This window comes from Aspergillus japonicus (genome assembly GCF_003184785.1).
Source record: "Aspergillus japonicus CBS 114.51 unplaced genomic scaffold BO86scaffold_2, whole genome shotgun sequence".
Taxonomy (NCBI): domain Eukaryota; kingdom Fungi; phylum Ascomycota; class Eurotiomycetes; order Eurotiales; family Aspergillaceae; genus Aspergillus; species Aspergillus japonicus.
This window is the reverse complement of record NW_020291639.1, coordinates 18702-33424: the sequence shown is the minus strand read 5'-3', so window position 1 is coordinate 33424 and position 14723 is coordinate 18702. Positions and strand designations below refer to the sequence as shown.

At 53.4% G+C, this 14723-nt stretch overlaps 5 protein-coding genes across 5 annotated transcripts; 2 read left to right on the top strand and 3 right to left on the bottom strand.

Annotated features, from left to right (window-relative positions):
* Positions 1-15: 15 nt before the first annotated feature.
* BO86DRAFT_394526 (putative MFS transporter) lies at positions 16-1360 on the top strand (the record flags this gene model as incomplete). Its single annotated transcript, XM_025673208.1, has 5 exons — positions 16-131; positions 286-620; positions 688-792; positions 842-1055; positions 1111-1360. 5 exons carry the CDS (start codon positions 16-18, stop codon positions 1358-1360), a joined length of 1020 nt encoding a protein of 339 aa, XP_025532621.1.
* Positions 1361-1767: 407 nt separating this feature from the next.
* Positions 1768-4394, bottom strand: BO86DRAFT_428446 (uncharacterized protein; the record flags this gene model as incomplete). Its single annotated transcript, XM_025675585.1, has 5 exons — positions 3557-4394; positions 3098-3488; positions 2728-3039; positions 1933-2615; positions 1768-1890 (listed from the first exon to the last, which is right to left on the bottom strand). The coding sequence occupies exons 1-5, from the start codon at positions 4355-4357 to the stop codon at positions 1768-1770; spliced, it is 2310 nt and encodes a 769-aa protein (XP_025532620.1). The 5' UTR covers positions 4358-4394.
* A 1081-nt stretch (positions 4395-5475) lies between these two features.
* BO86DRAFT_428437 (putative MFS transporter) lies at positions 5476-7048 on the top strand (the record flags this gene model as incomplete). The annotated part of the gene is made up of 3 exons (XM_025675584.1): positions 5476-5634; positions 5694-5830; positions 5880-7048. 3 exons carry the CDS (start codon positions 5476-5478, stop codon positions 7021-7023), a joined length of 1440 nt encoding a protein of 479 aa, XP_025532619.1. The 3' UTR covers positions 7024-7048.
* Positions 7049-9238: 2190 nt separating this feature from the next.
* On the bottom strand, positions 9239-10436 carry BO86DRAFT_394522 (putative mitochondrial DNA replication protein; the record flags this gene model as incomplete). Its single annotated transcript, XM_025673207.1, has 6 exons — positions 9239-9281; positions 9335-10007; positions 10066-10162; positions 10231-10249; positions 10303-10327; positions 10391-10436. 6 exons carry the CDS (start codon positions 10434-10436, stop codon positions 9239-9241), a joined length of 903 nt encoding a protein of 300 aa, XP_025532618.1.
* Positions 10437-12792: 2356 nt separating this feature from the next.
* BO86DRAFT_428435 (MFS general substrate transporter) lies at positions 12793-14403 on the bottom strand (the record flags this gene model as incomplete). Its single annotated transcript, XM_025675583.1, has 2 exons — positions 14256-14403; positions 12793-14192 (listed from the first exon to the last, which is right to left on the bottom strand). The coding sequence occupies exons 1-2, from the start codon at positions 14374-14376 to the stop codon at positions 12793-12795; spliced, it is 1521 nt and encodes a 506-aa protein (XP_025532617.1). The 5' UTR covers positions 14377-14403.
* Between the last annotated feature and the right edge of the window lie 320 nt (positions 14404-14723).

Below are 14723 nucleotides of genomic sequence, written 5' to 3'. Positions count from 1 at the left end.
TTTATCACCACTTTCATGGTCGTCGGCGCTACACTATTCAACGACTATGGCATATTCACCACGTTTCGCTCGCTTCACGGCCTTTTCGGCACCGTGCCCCAGGTGGTCGGTCTGCCGATCATCCATGACATGTTCCCCCCGGAAGGTGCGGCATCTGTGATATGAACTGGATGCAAGTCAAGCCTACTGACTATCTAGTATAGAGTGGTCACAGATGATCAATATCTGATGAGCGTCCAAGCGGTAACAACCCGTGTCACTGCTAACTCCTTTCCACCCTTTCAGGGGGGCGACATTCCTCGTTTTACCGTCTCTGGGGCCTGCGCTGGCCGGATATATCGGGGCAGCCAGCGACTGGAAAGTTTCATTCGGCATTCTTACTGTCTTCTACGGCTTGTCCACAGTCCTCATTTTTTGCTTTGGCCATGAAACATATTTTGTGCCTGGCCGCCAGTGTCAGCGGAACCGTCGTCTGTTGCCAATGTTCGGCGTCAGGAACCACAATCTGCCTGCTGGACCGACTTTGCTTTACTGGTGTGGGACCATGCTGGTCTACATCTTCAAGGCTTCTTTGCTACTGACCGGTATCGTGACCATGGTCAACTTCTGTTGGCCAATTGGTATGGGTTTCTTTCTTACATATGGCTACATTTGGTCAGGATCGCTCTAACTGGGCTTCGAATGCAGGTATCACGGTCACCGTGTCCACCTTCGTGGCCGAGCCACCATACTTATTCAACACAGTCCAGTCGTCCTCACTCCGATGGGCTGCTATTCTTGGCGCCCTCCTCGGTAAGAGCAACGTGCGCATGAAAAGCTTATCAATGCTATGACTGTCCAGGCTGGGTCTACGGCTACTGGTTCAACGGCTGGGTTGGTCGGTCCAGCCCGACAACATACTACACAGAGAAGCGACTTCATGGGGTTTGGGCGGCCATCGTCACCATGGTCTGTGGCCTGCTTACCTACGGCCTGGCGCTGAACTTCGGTAAGCATTGGATTGGGCTGGCCTTCGGATGGCTGATGGTGGTCGCCGGCATGGTTGCGAGTACTGTGTAGGTTGCCTGCCTCCCCTCCAGACATGGTGTCACTCTAATGAAATGGCCTTAGATCCATCACGTCCTATGCGCTGGAGAAATATCCTGAGCAGTCCACGGTTGTCTCCGCCATCATCAATGCTTGGCGCACCGCCAGTGGGTTTTCGGTGGGCTATTTCCAGCCCGCCTGGATCCAGCGCGATGGAGTCGCCGCAGTGTTTGGCACACAAGCCGCTGTCGTGGTGGCTAACATGATTCTGACCATCACTCCCGTCATTGTTATGGGGCGGCGAAAGGCCGCACGCAAGACAACATTGGCTTAGTCTGGCAAGATATTGATTAATGTGGAATTGATGAGGTGGGAGTGTAGACCAAGAATGGATGTCAGCGCAACCCTAACACGGAATATATAACCATGTCTCGGCACGCAATCATGTAGTTCCCAATCTTCAATCCACGCACCACGAAGTTGACATGAAACTAAGATTGCCACAGTCAACAGTGCTAATAATCACAGGTGTGGGACAGATGGTGGACATAATTTGTTTTCAACCGCGCGAGATCCCCCATCGAGGTCTTTGGAGACCGACTCGGATGTCCGCCGCGCTCAAGCAAGAGTCACCACCTCATCTTCCCTACGGTCGCATTTCCTCACACCAACAGGTAATAATCTGTGATGGCCAGGAATACGTCTTTGAGGGTCGGACAACCGTACGGCCGTACTCGAGGACTACTCTGGCGAAGATCCGTGATTCGACACCTTGTTTCCTTTGGGCACACGGGCCAGCCAGTACAAGGCCAGCGCCCCAACCACATTGAAGGCCACATACACCCACATGATGCTGAAGTTGCGCTAGCGAGTCTCATAGTCGGCTTGGATTGCCGCCAGATATACGTTAGTCTCCGTGACCTTGCAGTATTGACAATTGCTCGTGGCATTCGCGTCGAGCAGATACCCCCCCGCAATGGATATATGATCGGCCAGGTACTCCCCACACGTCTGGCTCGGGGGTGGATCCAGCACGGTAAACTCATTGCTCGGACATGCCACGTTAACATTGGCCAGACCTGTCGACAGAACGGCTGCAACGTAGTAGGACAGAGGCGAGCCACGATACAGAAAGACCCAGAACCGAGGCATCTGGTCCGGGGACGCCAGCACCCCACAGAAAATGAAGGCCAGGACGAACATGAAATTAGCCACATTGCCTCCGTCATTGGCTGAGGAGGTAAATGAGATGCACAAGTGCGCGAAGGTCGACACCCACAGCAGGAACACCCAGAAGAGGAGCCACATGAGCACTCCTTTCTCCGTGCCCTGGCCGGCTGCGTCGGCATTCGTATAGAGCCCCACGGGAAAGTAGGAAAATGCCCACATGAGGACGGAGGCCAGCGTGTACCAGGGGATCTCGACCAGGATTTGGCTCAGGATAAACACTTGCCAGCTGTAGGTCTTGGCCGGCCGCTCGCGAGCTTGGTAAAGAGAGCGCTGCGCGATGAAGTGTGGAAATTGCTGGTCAACCAGCTGCCCCACGATGCTCATCAGTTCGAAAATTGCAAATATCTGATTTTGGGACCCTTGGATGCTGAGTGGAGAGTGAATGAACACCAGCCCGATGAAAAAGCTGTTGCAGTGCAGAGCAGCAGTTTGGAGTAGATGTATGCCGGCGTGCGCCAGGTCTGCTGAAACGAACGGCGGCAACCAAGATAAATTGACGCCATGGAGAGACCGCAAATTCCTGATAGGTCGCCAAATCGTGATTGTCATTGACCAGAGGTTGAGGGGTCGTTGACGACCGAAGTCGGACCAGCTCGTCCTGAACATTACGGTATTCTTGGCTGGAGCGCCAGACCTCGTGCCAATCGACGTCTGACTCGCAGCCAGGGGCGGCTCCAATGACCTCCAGCATCCATTCGCCCGGGTTGGCATTCGGAGGGCAAGGCTTGGCGTCATGGCTTTCGAAATACTCCACCAGGGTTTTGGAATTGGGTCCGATATCACCTATGGCGGGGGATTAGTTAGCGGGTGCTTGAGGTTATCAAGGAACCGAAGGACTTGCCGAAGTACACAGTCTTCCCCCCCTCAGCAAGAAGTAACAAGCAATCAAAGCGTTGGAACAACATGGCAGAAGGCTGGTGGATTGTGCAAATGATGGATTGACCCGCCCTGGAGAGCTTGACAAACAGGTCGAGGTTCGCCCAGCTGGTTTGAGAGTCCAGCCCCGACGTGGGCTCGTCAATAAAGAGTATCAGAGGTGGCTTAGCGGCGAGCTCAACGCCAATGGTAAGACACTTGCGTTGCTCAATATTCAAGCCTTCTCCGGGAACGCCAACAACAGCATCTGCGTACTCCTGCATGTCGAGGAGCTCGACCACCTCATCGACTTGGGCCAGCTTTTCCGCTTCCGGAACACTTTTTGGCTGGCGAAAAAGTGCAGAAAAGGCCAAAGCCTGGTCAATGGAAACAGTGAGTATCAAGCATGGTAGATCCAAAAGTGGTCGCGACGGGTCGTACTCACCTCACGGACGGTGCTCGTCTCCAGGTGTAGATCTTGCTGTTGCACATACTCAGTCTTGCGCTGGAAGCTCTCATGGCGCAGCTTCCCATCGACCAGCATCTCACCTGTGAGTACACCCTCCCCAGTGTGACGGTCTGCAAGACAGTCTAGCAGGGTTGTCTTGCCCGCACCGGACACCCCCATTAGGGCTGTCAATGTGCCCGGCTTCACCCAGCCATCGACAAGGTCCAGAGTGCGCCGGGGCTTGCCCTTGATCTTCATTTCATAACAGACATCACTCCAGTGGGACACACTTCTTGAGCCGTCAAAGACTGCTTCGCGACTGGAATCGCTGTGATTGCTTGGCTTTTCAAGCATTGCGGCCACCTGGCCCGAAGGCAGGTTTTCGATGTCCCCCTTGGCCCGCCGGGGAGATCGGGAAATAAACCCCCGTCGAAAGACCAAGAGTGCCCCTTTGGACCTTTTGGCTGTGGTGTACTCGCTCGCGAGGAAGTAGACCAGATGATTGAAAATTATCATGGCGATGATGATGCCGACGTTGCGCCATTTGTGACTATGGTGGTAGCTGTAGGCCGAGGTGATATAAGCATCTCCATTGACGGCAGCTTGTCCACGCACCGCGCCAATAGCGTCACAAACCATACTGGTGGCCACGGAAGCCTCATAGACGGGGATGTACGAAGAGCAAGTGAATCTCCGGGCGTGATACTCGTTGACCATTAGAGATTCGTACCCATAGGCGACAGGGTTGAGGTAGTTGATCCAGCGGCACCATGAGCGCATGTACCCAATGGGAACCATACCATCCTTTCTCCTTAGATGATAATGTCGAATCGCCTCATCCGAACAGCAAAGACTGAATAAGGAGTATGTTTTGAAGCAGTGTGGCGCAATGGCATTACTGCGCGTTCTAATGCCAAGAATGACTTGGGACGAGGCCCCCAACGCACAGATTATGAGCATAATATGCATAAAATTATCTAATAAGCGTGTTTTTCTGTGGGAACCGTGTCCCAGAGTGCTAATCCAACAGAGTCAGACAACCAGGTTGAAGATAATTCAGATAAAACCAATGGCCTCGGGCACTGTGTAATGATACCCATTCACAGGAAAGCTGAAAACGCGGCCCCCAAAACAAACCTCGAAGCTTCTCCTCGCTCAGTGGCATATTCGTGCAGCGGAATGAGAGGTATAACCGGAATAATTCCCTAGGGCACGGTCAAGTTTGACCACCGTAGACAAGTCGTCAATAATCAAAATTTGTCGGAAAACAAGTCTCATTATTAATACCCCCGCGTACTCAATGGTGCACAGGCACACGAGATATGCCCACAATACGCACCACCAACCTCGTCATCTCCACATCATGGGTTGCCAGACAGACGAAGTCAACAGCATGTTCCGGATTGGCGCCGCAAGTAGAGTGTCACACGGAAAAGAACCGTTACTCCCAGCAGTCATCGGATAAGTCAATTCCTTCCTGTCAAGTTCACCTATCGGCATAAGAGGAAAGGGCAGGTTGAGCAACAAGTCAGCTATCCGTTCGCTTCGCGCATTCTTGAAGAAACTCAAAACCAGGCCGCATACATGTCATTGTCCTATCGCCTCTCATACCGGACCGCGGGACGGAAAAGGCCTCTCATTTCTCGGATATGTCAGCTCCGGTCCTTGTGTTTGTGAGATGCGGGGGTTCACCTGGACCTCTCGTTCCGGTCTTGGCAGAAAGGCAGAGAGTGGTATCTCTTGGCAGCAGATTCCCCATGGGGTAGACTCCAGCCGTCACCTGCAGCCTCCTCACTTGGTGGTGCTTCGCGATTCATATAAACCAGGCCCCAAAGGCCGAGCCATCGACCAGTTTCTGACCGCCTGAGCAACCTCAAACTAAGCAGAAGTTGTCGAGTCCCACCTAAACGGCCATCATGGATACTAATGTCAAGAAGAGTGACGGCTTCATGGAGCATGTGGAGGAGGCAGAGAAAGGGATTCAGACGACTCCACAGCATGATCAGTTTGGTTCCACCGCGAAAGTGGACCCGAAAGAAATCAGGCTGGTGCGAAAGATTGATGCTTATATGATGGTAAGTGTCATTACCCCCTCAGAGCCCTCGATGGATAGTCCTGTGCTGACGGGGGGAAGCCAATCTTGTGGGTCATGTACTTTCTCAACTTTCTCGATCGCAACGCCATGGTAAATGGGAAGCTCAACAGTCTTTCTCAAGATCTGAAGTTGCACGGAACGCAGTATAATACTTGTGTCAGCATCCTTTTTGTCGGGTATCCGCAACCTTCTGCATTCCCCACCATCAAGCTAATTCATGCGCAGGTACCTCCTGGGTCAAGTCCCTTCAAATATGCTCCTCAATCGTGTGAAACCCGCGAGATACATGTCCGGCTTTATGATGGCGTGGGCCATTGTGTCCACGTTAACCTGCCTCGTCAAGAACTACCATGGGATGTTGGTTTGCCGCCTGATTCTTGGGATAGTCGAGGCCCCCTTCTACCCCGGCGCTTTATTCATGATCTCGCTCTTTTACAACCGGAAAGAGGCCACTACGCGCATGGCCGTGCTTTACACCGGGAACATGTTAGCGAGTGCCTTCTCCGGCCTCATATCGGCTGGTGTTTTCGCCGGTCTGGACCAGAAGCATGGCCTCGCCGGATGGCAGTGGCTCTTCCTAATCCAAGGCGTCGTGACCATAGCAGTGGCCAGTCTAGCCTGGTTCATTCTCCCCAACTCGCCACTCCAAACACCATGGCTTACGCCCGAGGAGCGGCAACTGGCGCACGACCGCATCGCCCGCGATACAACGCAGAAACGAGAAAGCACCAGCACTTGGACGGGACTGCGCGAAGCATCCACTGACTATCGGACTTGGATCTTTGCCCTCATGTGTAACCTACATCTCTCGGCCAATGGCTTCAAGAACTTCATGCCAACGGTGGTGAAGACTCTCGGGTTCAACGACACCATCTCCTTGGTACTCACCTGCCCGCCCTATCTGGTGGCCACCTTCACATCTGTCGCTGTCTCCTGGTCCTCGGGCCACTTCAACGAGCGAACCTGGCACATCACTATCTCCAAGGGACTTGCCATTGTCGGATTTGCGGTGGCGTGTGGTACCTTGAACCTCGGCGCCCGATACTTCGCAATGATCCTTTTCGTCGCTGCCACGTATGGTGTCAATAATATCAACATCGCTTGGGTGGCAGCAACAACCGGCCAAACCGATGAGAAAAAGGCCGTGGCTATTGCCATCACCAACACATTGGGTAACCTGGCCAGCGTGTATACCCCCTACCTGTGGCCAGATAGTGATGCTCCGCGGTTCGCGACCGCCATGTACTGCAGTATCGGCTTCTCGGCTGGGGTGGTGATTTCGGCCTGGGTAATGAAAGCCATCTTGGTCAGAGAGAACAGGAAGATCCGGGCTACAAACCCAGCGGAGATCAACCTTTACGCTTACTGAGTCAGGGGTCAGCTATCAAGTTGAGTTGCGATGGGTCTTTAGTTCAATTGTCCATCATTTGATGAGTTAGTGGTTAAAGGATCCCAGCGTGATTGCGTGCGTGTGTGCGCATCTTGATATATTCAAAGTTTGCATGTCCTGTTCCGTGCTACGTTTCCCGTACTGTATTGTTAAGCCCCGGTCTCCAAGTGATTGCAATTCTGTTGTGCCATCAAAATTAGTGGTGACGGCGGCCTCGTCCAGGCTGGCAACAGAACGCAAGACTGCGACTTGAAATATAAAGAGTAATCGTAATCCTTGCATCCAAGAAGAGGTTCAATACGCCAAGAGACAAATCTCCATCTATGCTTCCATATAAACTCTGCATTGTCTGGTCTTGATGGCAGGGTGGTAAAGAGGCGAATATATGCAAGAGGATTCCGCGACTTCGATAGTATATATATGTGACACCGACCCTCTAAAACATCATTCTGTCTCTAGAGCTCTCACCACCAAGTCCACCGACCATCTCGAGCTCTCTAAGCACTCAAGCAGCGGTTGCCGAGCCGGGACGAGCAAGCTCCACTGCATCAATCAGCATTCGAGGAACAGGCTTGGAGCGCTAGATAGTCGAATCATAGTTTTTTAGCTTGCTCTCTCAGAATCTGCAAACCAGGCTATTATCGAGCAGGGCAAGGGTCTTACCGCCAACGCATCGCTTCTCTACCCCAGCCAAAGAGGATTCAGCGCCAGCATCAACATTGTCCGCGGCGGCGTTTGCGACAGCTGCAACAGCCGCAAGCAGGAAAATCCAAGTCTTCATTGTTGGAGGGAATCTTGAGAACAGTCTGAGCACTCGGGAGATATTGAGGAAAAGAGTGAGTGGGTGAAGATGAGTTTGGAAGGAATCCAGGATCAACTTATAGCTACAAAGCCTGCAGGAGTCTAGACGGATTATTGAGGTCCGATGCGAGTCCACTGCGTCGCCTCCACTATACCAGATTGATTGGGGCTATCGCAGCCCAGTGATACCTGCTACCGTCCTTCGTAACTTTGTCCAGGCGAAAAGAATCAAGTTATGTCATTGATGTAGTTGTAGATTAAGGGGTGAATAGCGAGTCTCACCACACTACGGATGTGATGCCCAGTCAACGGATGACATATGACCGACCCGTAACCGACCTGAAGCCACCATGGCAGAACTGCCCCACCGTACCTCGACTGTATGTGACTTAGGCTTGGATACTTTGATTTCGCATGACTCCGAGCTTTCCGAATACGATGGCAGTGGGGAGGCAGGATAGAATGACTGTATCCACTGGCCCTGAAACCATGTAAATGATCTAATCAGATAAGGGAAAGGGTTACTGAGATAGGGCAAGGAGTTGGCGAGCCGAACCCTTGGCACCCTGTTCAGGCAGTAGTGGAGTAGGACCTGAGAATTTCTTAGTGGTATCCACTCGCTCTGAAACCTTTTCAATCATCTTATCAGAGTCTTTGGTTGTATAAGCGGTACACGGCTATTCGGATTGTTGACTCAGGAGTTGTTGTTTATGTAAATCTTATGTACTCGAAGGGACGAGTAGGTAGTAACCGACTGGGACCCAGGGGCCCCCGGAGTGGAGGAATGAATGTGGGATCCGAGTCCTTAACTTGAGACAACAACCCGTAATCTGTGCGCCGCTTCTGCTAGTCTTTTGTTGGTGCAGGGCCAAGAATCGGTTATAGACGTCGCCATTGCGGGCTGCTGGTTGTGGCAATTTGTACCTCTTACTACTTTGCCTTTCTTGACTCCAGTCAAGTAAGACACCGATGCTTCCATTGTGAGGATCAGATAATACCGACTATGAGTTATTGTCTCCTATGTGTCTTTCTCCTCGACTGAAAGGTCGCACGGGTTGGGGCAGACAAGGTAACAGGCCCAGTATCTACATAGGGTATACGTGATCGCACTTCATATAGAGTTTTACTGTTTGATGATTTGAGTGATAGGCTTGTCCAATTGTGTCTTTTGTTGCTCCGTGTGCGAAGCTATTACAGTAAAGTGAAACTATTGATACAATGGATAGATTCTAAACGAGGTTTGGGGTATTGTTTGTTGTTTACTACAAAGAGACAAATGAGAAGTGCCTTTCGATCTACTTTTATCCACCTGAAGATCAACGCGCAAAGCCCTTAGGATCATCCCGATGCATCAGTCGCCAGCCTACTCGCCTATCTCCCTCATAGTTGCTTCTCAGATGCCCTCTCCGAGGATCTTTCCCACCGCTTCTTTCGCCCTACTAAATTAGTACCAATGGCTTCACACAATCCAATGCAGGGTTCCACGTACATGTCACCGAATGCTACCATACAAACCGTCTGCCAGACCCCAAGGCCAATCCGAGGGGCCACGCCTCGGTACAGCCCCTTGAGTCCGTTTTGCTGGTATATATACTGAGCGGTGCTCAGCATATTGAGGTTGGCAGGCCGATGGGGATCGGCCTTAAGGCTCTGCATCTCGACGCGTACCACCTCAATTGGTTGATTCCACGCCGACATTCCACCACCCAATCCCGAAGCCAGGACCCTCTCCCCAGCGTTCAGTCTTTGCGTCTCGTCCTTTCCAGTCACGGAGCGAATAGCATTCTCTGCCATGCGGGACAGGCCAAAGCGCGAGCCCCAGTTGGTGACTTGTCGCACCGCCACCGCGTTCACTCCCTTGTTGATGCCCCGGATGCCTCCCCGCCGGTACGCCTCCTTAAAGGTCGACCAGGTTGACGTCGGTTTGCCACCTTCCTCGGTGATCTTGAGCTTGGTAATTTCAGCCGTCTTCATGCAGGTGCAGAATCCGACCGTGGCGTATGCCTGGACCAGGCCACCCACCATTCCGCTGGTGATACCGGCGCTGAAATTCCCAAAGCCCAGCGACCGAGCAGCCCGGTCGGTTTCGCTCGCGACGAAGAGAAGAACGGCGCCTTTGGACGATGCCTCGATCCATGCCCACGGGACCAACCCCTGGTAGACTGAGGGTCATCGTTAGCGATAATGCTCAGATCGATCGGGGAGTTAAAGTAGTAATACATCCGAAGAAGCCGCCGCGCGCCCAGATCCTGCGCAGGGCTCCTGCAAAGGAGTCATTCCTGTTGGCAGCCATGGTCGTCTTGATGACCTCGAGTGGCTCCGGGGGAGTTAGTCTCCGTCTCTCATGGCATTGTGCCTCCCGTCATAGAGGGAAATGAAATATACCTGTCCCAAGGAGGTCACTCTGGCCTATTAGCTTCATCTCTCCGGACAAGGGCAGCTTGCGGGGAAACTTACTCAAAGAAGTTCAGACCAGCACCCACTGTTCCAAATCCTCGATTAGATTACAGCATGACTGTTGTTTCGGCACCGAGGGGAAGCTTACACAGTAGGGTACCAGCCTTGATTTCTCGCTTCTCCGCTGCGACCATTTCTGCTTGGAATATACCTGTATGAGCCTGGCCTAATGCAATGAACGAGGAGGGACTTATAGACACCCTGCAGGTATGTACCTCTCTTCTTACCTCTGCAATCACCGGAACATCCGGTCAGAACGCTTCGGGTATGCCGAATGTCTTCCTTTAATGCTACGTAGTAAACCTAACCAGACGGAAGGGGAGGAGCCAAACACACATAGTAGATAGCTAGCTACCGCCTGTCAATTCTCTAAGGGCTCATAGTTGAGCTGTGCTAGGGCCAATGTGAGGATTGATGAGACCGATAGTTTCCGCGTTGGGCGCAGGCGTGTTGATTTGACACACTTTCGAGCGCTTGAGGAAATGAGGAAATGAGGATCCATAGTGAATCATAGCTATCGGATACATCCGGTGGGATGCATCCGCTGAAGCTCCGGAGGGGTGACATTCCAGAAGGGATCGACTTTTGAGTCACCGCTTTATGCTCCTCTGTACTACTCAGAGGCACTCCTGGACTTGGTCATGCCTTGACCTACGCTCTTTTGAGTTTCCGTGAAGAGCTAGACTTTCGTTCCACGATGATGGCACGGTGTGTCACAATGCACACCGCATCGTCCACAGTTCATCGGCAGCATCCGAGTGAGTCCACTTCTCAGTCGCAAATGCCCGGTCGTGACACAGAAAGTCACAAGTCAAGCTGCTTCAGCTCGTCACAGCCGCCAAACATTACCTAAACCATCCAAGGAGGGTGGGCATTGTGGTTTCCGCACCTTCTGGAGAAATTGGGGTGTGGAGAGCGGCAGTCATCCGAGAAGCCTGCTTGGGAATACGGGATAAGACGACTTCGAAGGATAGGTGGGATGATCCAGTTGTATAGTTCCGCTTCTCCCGAGAGATCGGGATGAGTAAAGAGTTTCTGTTCGGCAGCGCCGCGACACTTCCCGCCGGTCCTCTCTGTCTGATTTTCGGTGATACCCGACCTTGCTCCGATTCCCAACAGCCGATGGCATAGTGAGGCTATGTTCGACCGAGTGCAAGTCCGGCATGAAGCATATTCAATCCCAACGCCTTCTCCACCACCACCGCACTCGCGGAGTCCTGTGCATCGTTTGTGATAATCCGCTAGTACGACAAGCCTTGCCAGTGATTCATCCAGCCCCATCGTCGGCGGTGCATTGCTTGACACATTAGTGGTTGCCACATTCGCCAACCTGTCGCCGGGATTCTAGGTCGATCTGGAACGCTGACGTTACCTCTCCGGGCATAAGCTCAGACCGAATGACATGCTGGGTATATCGATGCCAAGGGGCCCATTTCCCTCAGCCCAAAGATTGGGTTGGTTCCGTCAACCTATAGGGCGGTCCTGTCGATTGGGGAGTGCGGCAAAACTGAGAGAGTGGGTAAGGAGACAGACGGTCGTCAAGATGCCCCCAAACGTGTGCCCAAATGCCGCACGCAGCACTCCGTAAGCAGCCGCCCTATCTCGAACTGGCGGTTATCCTCACTTTCCGATACGGAGATAGAAGCTACAACGGCTGTGAGTAATGTTCGTGGAATCCTGCCTTGAAGCTCAACTACTGTGCCACTTAATCTGCCGCACCATTTTCGCTAATTGCGTACCCTGCATGTCAAATGTTGACTTGGGAAGCAGGTTGGGAGCTTGGTGCCTGGTGCCGATACACGCAAATTAATTGCATTGTCGACATTGCTTTCCACGCGGGGGATCGGATCTCAACCCATCGGCAGTTGCCTAATTTCAGAAGCGCCATCACCACCACGGCCGGCCCTCCATTCCAGTCCACGGTGAATGGGTCAGAGAATCAGCCGGAATTAAGCAACACCGGGTAGAGGGGACTAACCGCGGTGGGCAGACTTTGAACTGGCAAGTTCAATCCGCAACAGTTGATTGGGTGGATATCAACACAGTGGATATACTATCGGATAGGTCCGAGGTTTCAAGGCATACACTGGGGTAGGTTCGTCTAAAATGGGGGATGAGTGGCAATACTGGTACCGTCCAGGTAGTATCTGGTCGGGCACTCCGGCCGTCGGGATAGGTCCGGGGGCCGCCCTCCGCATTAAGACATGAACAGGTCGGCACAACCGATAGTGAGCTTTCGCATGACAGCCCATCCATGGCCAGAACGCCCTGACTACGAATACAAAAGGTTTAATGAGTGTAAATAAAGGCTGCGAGTACATTTGAAGTTTTCAACAATCGAAGATGCATTAAGGCCAGGTAACAATATAGTCTATCGCTAGAGGCCTCTAGGGGATAGGCCTGTCAAGAAGGCGAACTGCCATGGCAGAGTGTAGACAGCCATCTCGGCGAGATCACCCTCGGGGAATTGTTGGGGGGGGGGGGGGGGTTCTAGTAGGGGGCATCGGAGAATCTGCTGGACTTGCGAATCGCCACGCCGTATCGGCGGAAGATGAACGGGGAAGGCAGCAGCAGAAGAGCCACGGCACCTAGGACAGTAGCCGTCCATTCGACACCGAGCCCGTCATACATGGGGGTACACCACAAAGAAAAGGTGGAGGAGACCAGGCTACGGATGACCACGTGGATAGAGATGGCCGAGTTCGGGCAGGTATTGTAGACATCGATGATGTAGACAATGCCAGTGATGAAGATCAGCTGCAAGCCCAGTCCGACCCAGAAGGCGGCGATAACCTGGGCAATCCAGTGCGTTAGCATTGCCCAGCCGAACCAGAAAAGTGAGGGCGGGAGGACGACTGCACCCCAGAGCATAGGGGGGAGGCGATCCTCTGGGGTACAATAGCCCTGCTTCTCAAGCTTGCGGCGGAAGGGGCCCCGGTTGTACGCCGTCCAGAGGAGGACGGCGACAATTTGCCCCAGGTAGACGGCAATGAAAGGCAGCGTGGCGGTGGTGTTGGACCAGCCGCGGCGCTCGAAGGCGTAGGTGAACATATCGTAGGCCAGGTAGAAGGAGCCATACACCACGGTCAGATACACGGTGACAATGATGAGAATAGGTTCCTGGACAATCATCCGGAGGGGCTTAGAGAGATGGTGGTGAACCAAGTCGGTAAAGTCAATCCCCCCCTCCTCCAGTGGTGCTCGCAGCTGCGCATTGCCGGTCTCCTTGCGCAAGCGTCGGGCCTTGCGTACCAGTAAAACCTCCCCGGCGCACTCGCGGATGGTACACAGCGCCATGAAGCCGACCACGGCGCATAGAATGAGGGTGATCCAGGCAATCCAGCGCCAGCCCGCGTAAGCCACTGTATAGGACCCCACAATCGGCCCCAACGCACTACCCAAATTCATCAGTGTGGACGAGAACCCCACCGCCACGGCACGAGAAACCGGGCCAAAGATCTTGGAGAACATGCCTGAGCCCACGGCCAGGACGCCGCTGCCGATGGCCCCGGCCAGAAAGCGACTCACAAGGACAGTCTGAACATTGTGCGCCAGCCCGAGAGGCACTTGGAAGATGGCTGCACCGAGCACGGCGACCGCCAACGGCGTCGTGTTGCCGTACACCTCCGAGAACGGGCCCCAGAATAAGGGCCCCGTGGCAAACCCCGCCACAAAGAGGGTCACGGAAAGATCCATCACCTCACTTGAAGCCCCGAACTCGGCGCCCACCACCTTGTTCGCGGACCCGAACACGCTGGATGCAAAGGAGACGGTGAAAATCATGAGTGAGGCGACGAGTGTGAAGATCAACTTCTTGGCGCGGGGCCAGTTGCGAGGGTTTTCCGGGTCGTTGGGCCCGTCCCAGGTGACCACGTTGTTCACATATGTATCTGATCTTGGTCAGATCAGGGTAAAGTCAAGCTTTGGGAGTATGTGGCCAGGGGCAGACTTACAGCGCTCGCAATGCTGCGTTTGGGCCTGGTTGGCATACTCGGTTTTCCGCTCCTCGGGCGGCAGATCCGATGCCGCAACCTCCAGCTGGTGGGCGGCCTCTTCCGCATCCGTGATAGGCATATCCAGGAGGTAAGGGCAAAGAGTATCTGGCAGGTGAGCACTAGGTGCGCGAGATGCCTGATGAGACGAAAGACGGAGGTGACAGAGAAAGAAAGTCTGGCTTACCAAGGATGGCCACACTCCCGATTGCAGCCTGCGTTCTTTTATGGGGTTTGGTGGAGCCCCTGCCTGAGCATGTAAGGGCAATCATGTCATCCAATCCAATGCGTACGACCCATCGCTTATCTGGGAGTACAAGCGAAGGGAATGAGGGGTGAGGCAAGGTTGGTGGGGAAGACCGGCAAGAACGGCAATAGGTGATGTGCCGGACACAGAAAGCATACCGGGATGTGGAATTAGAATAGGCC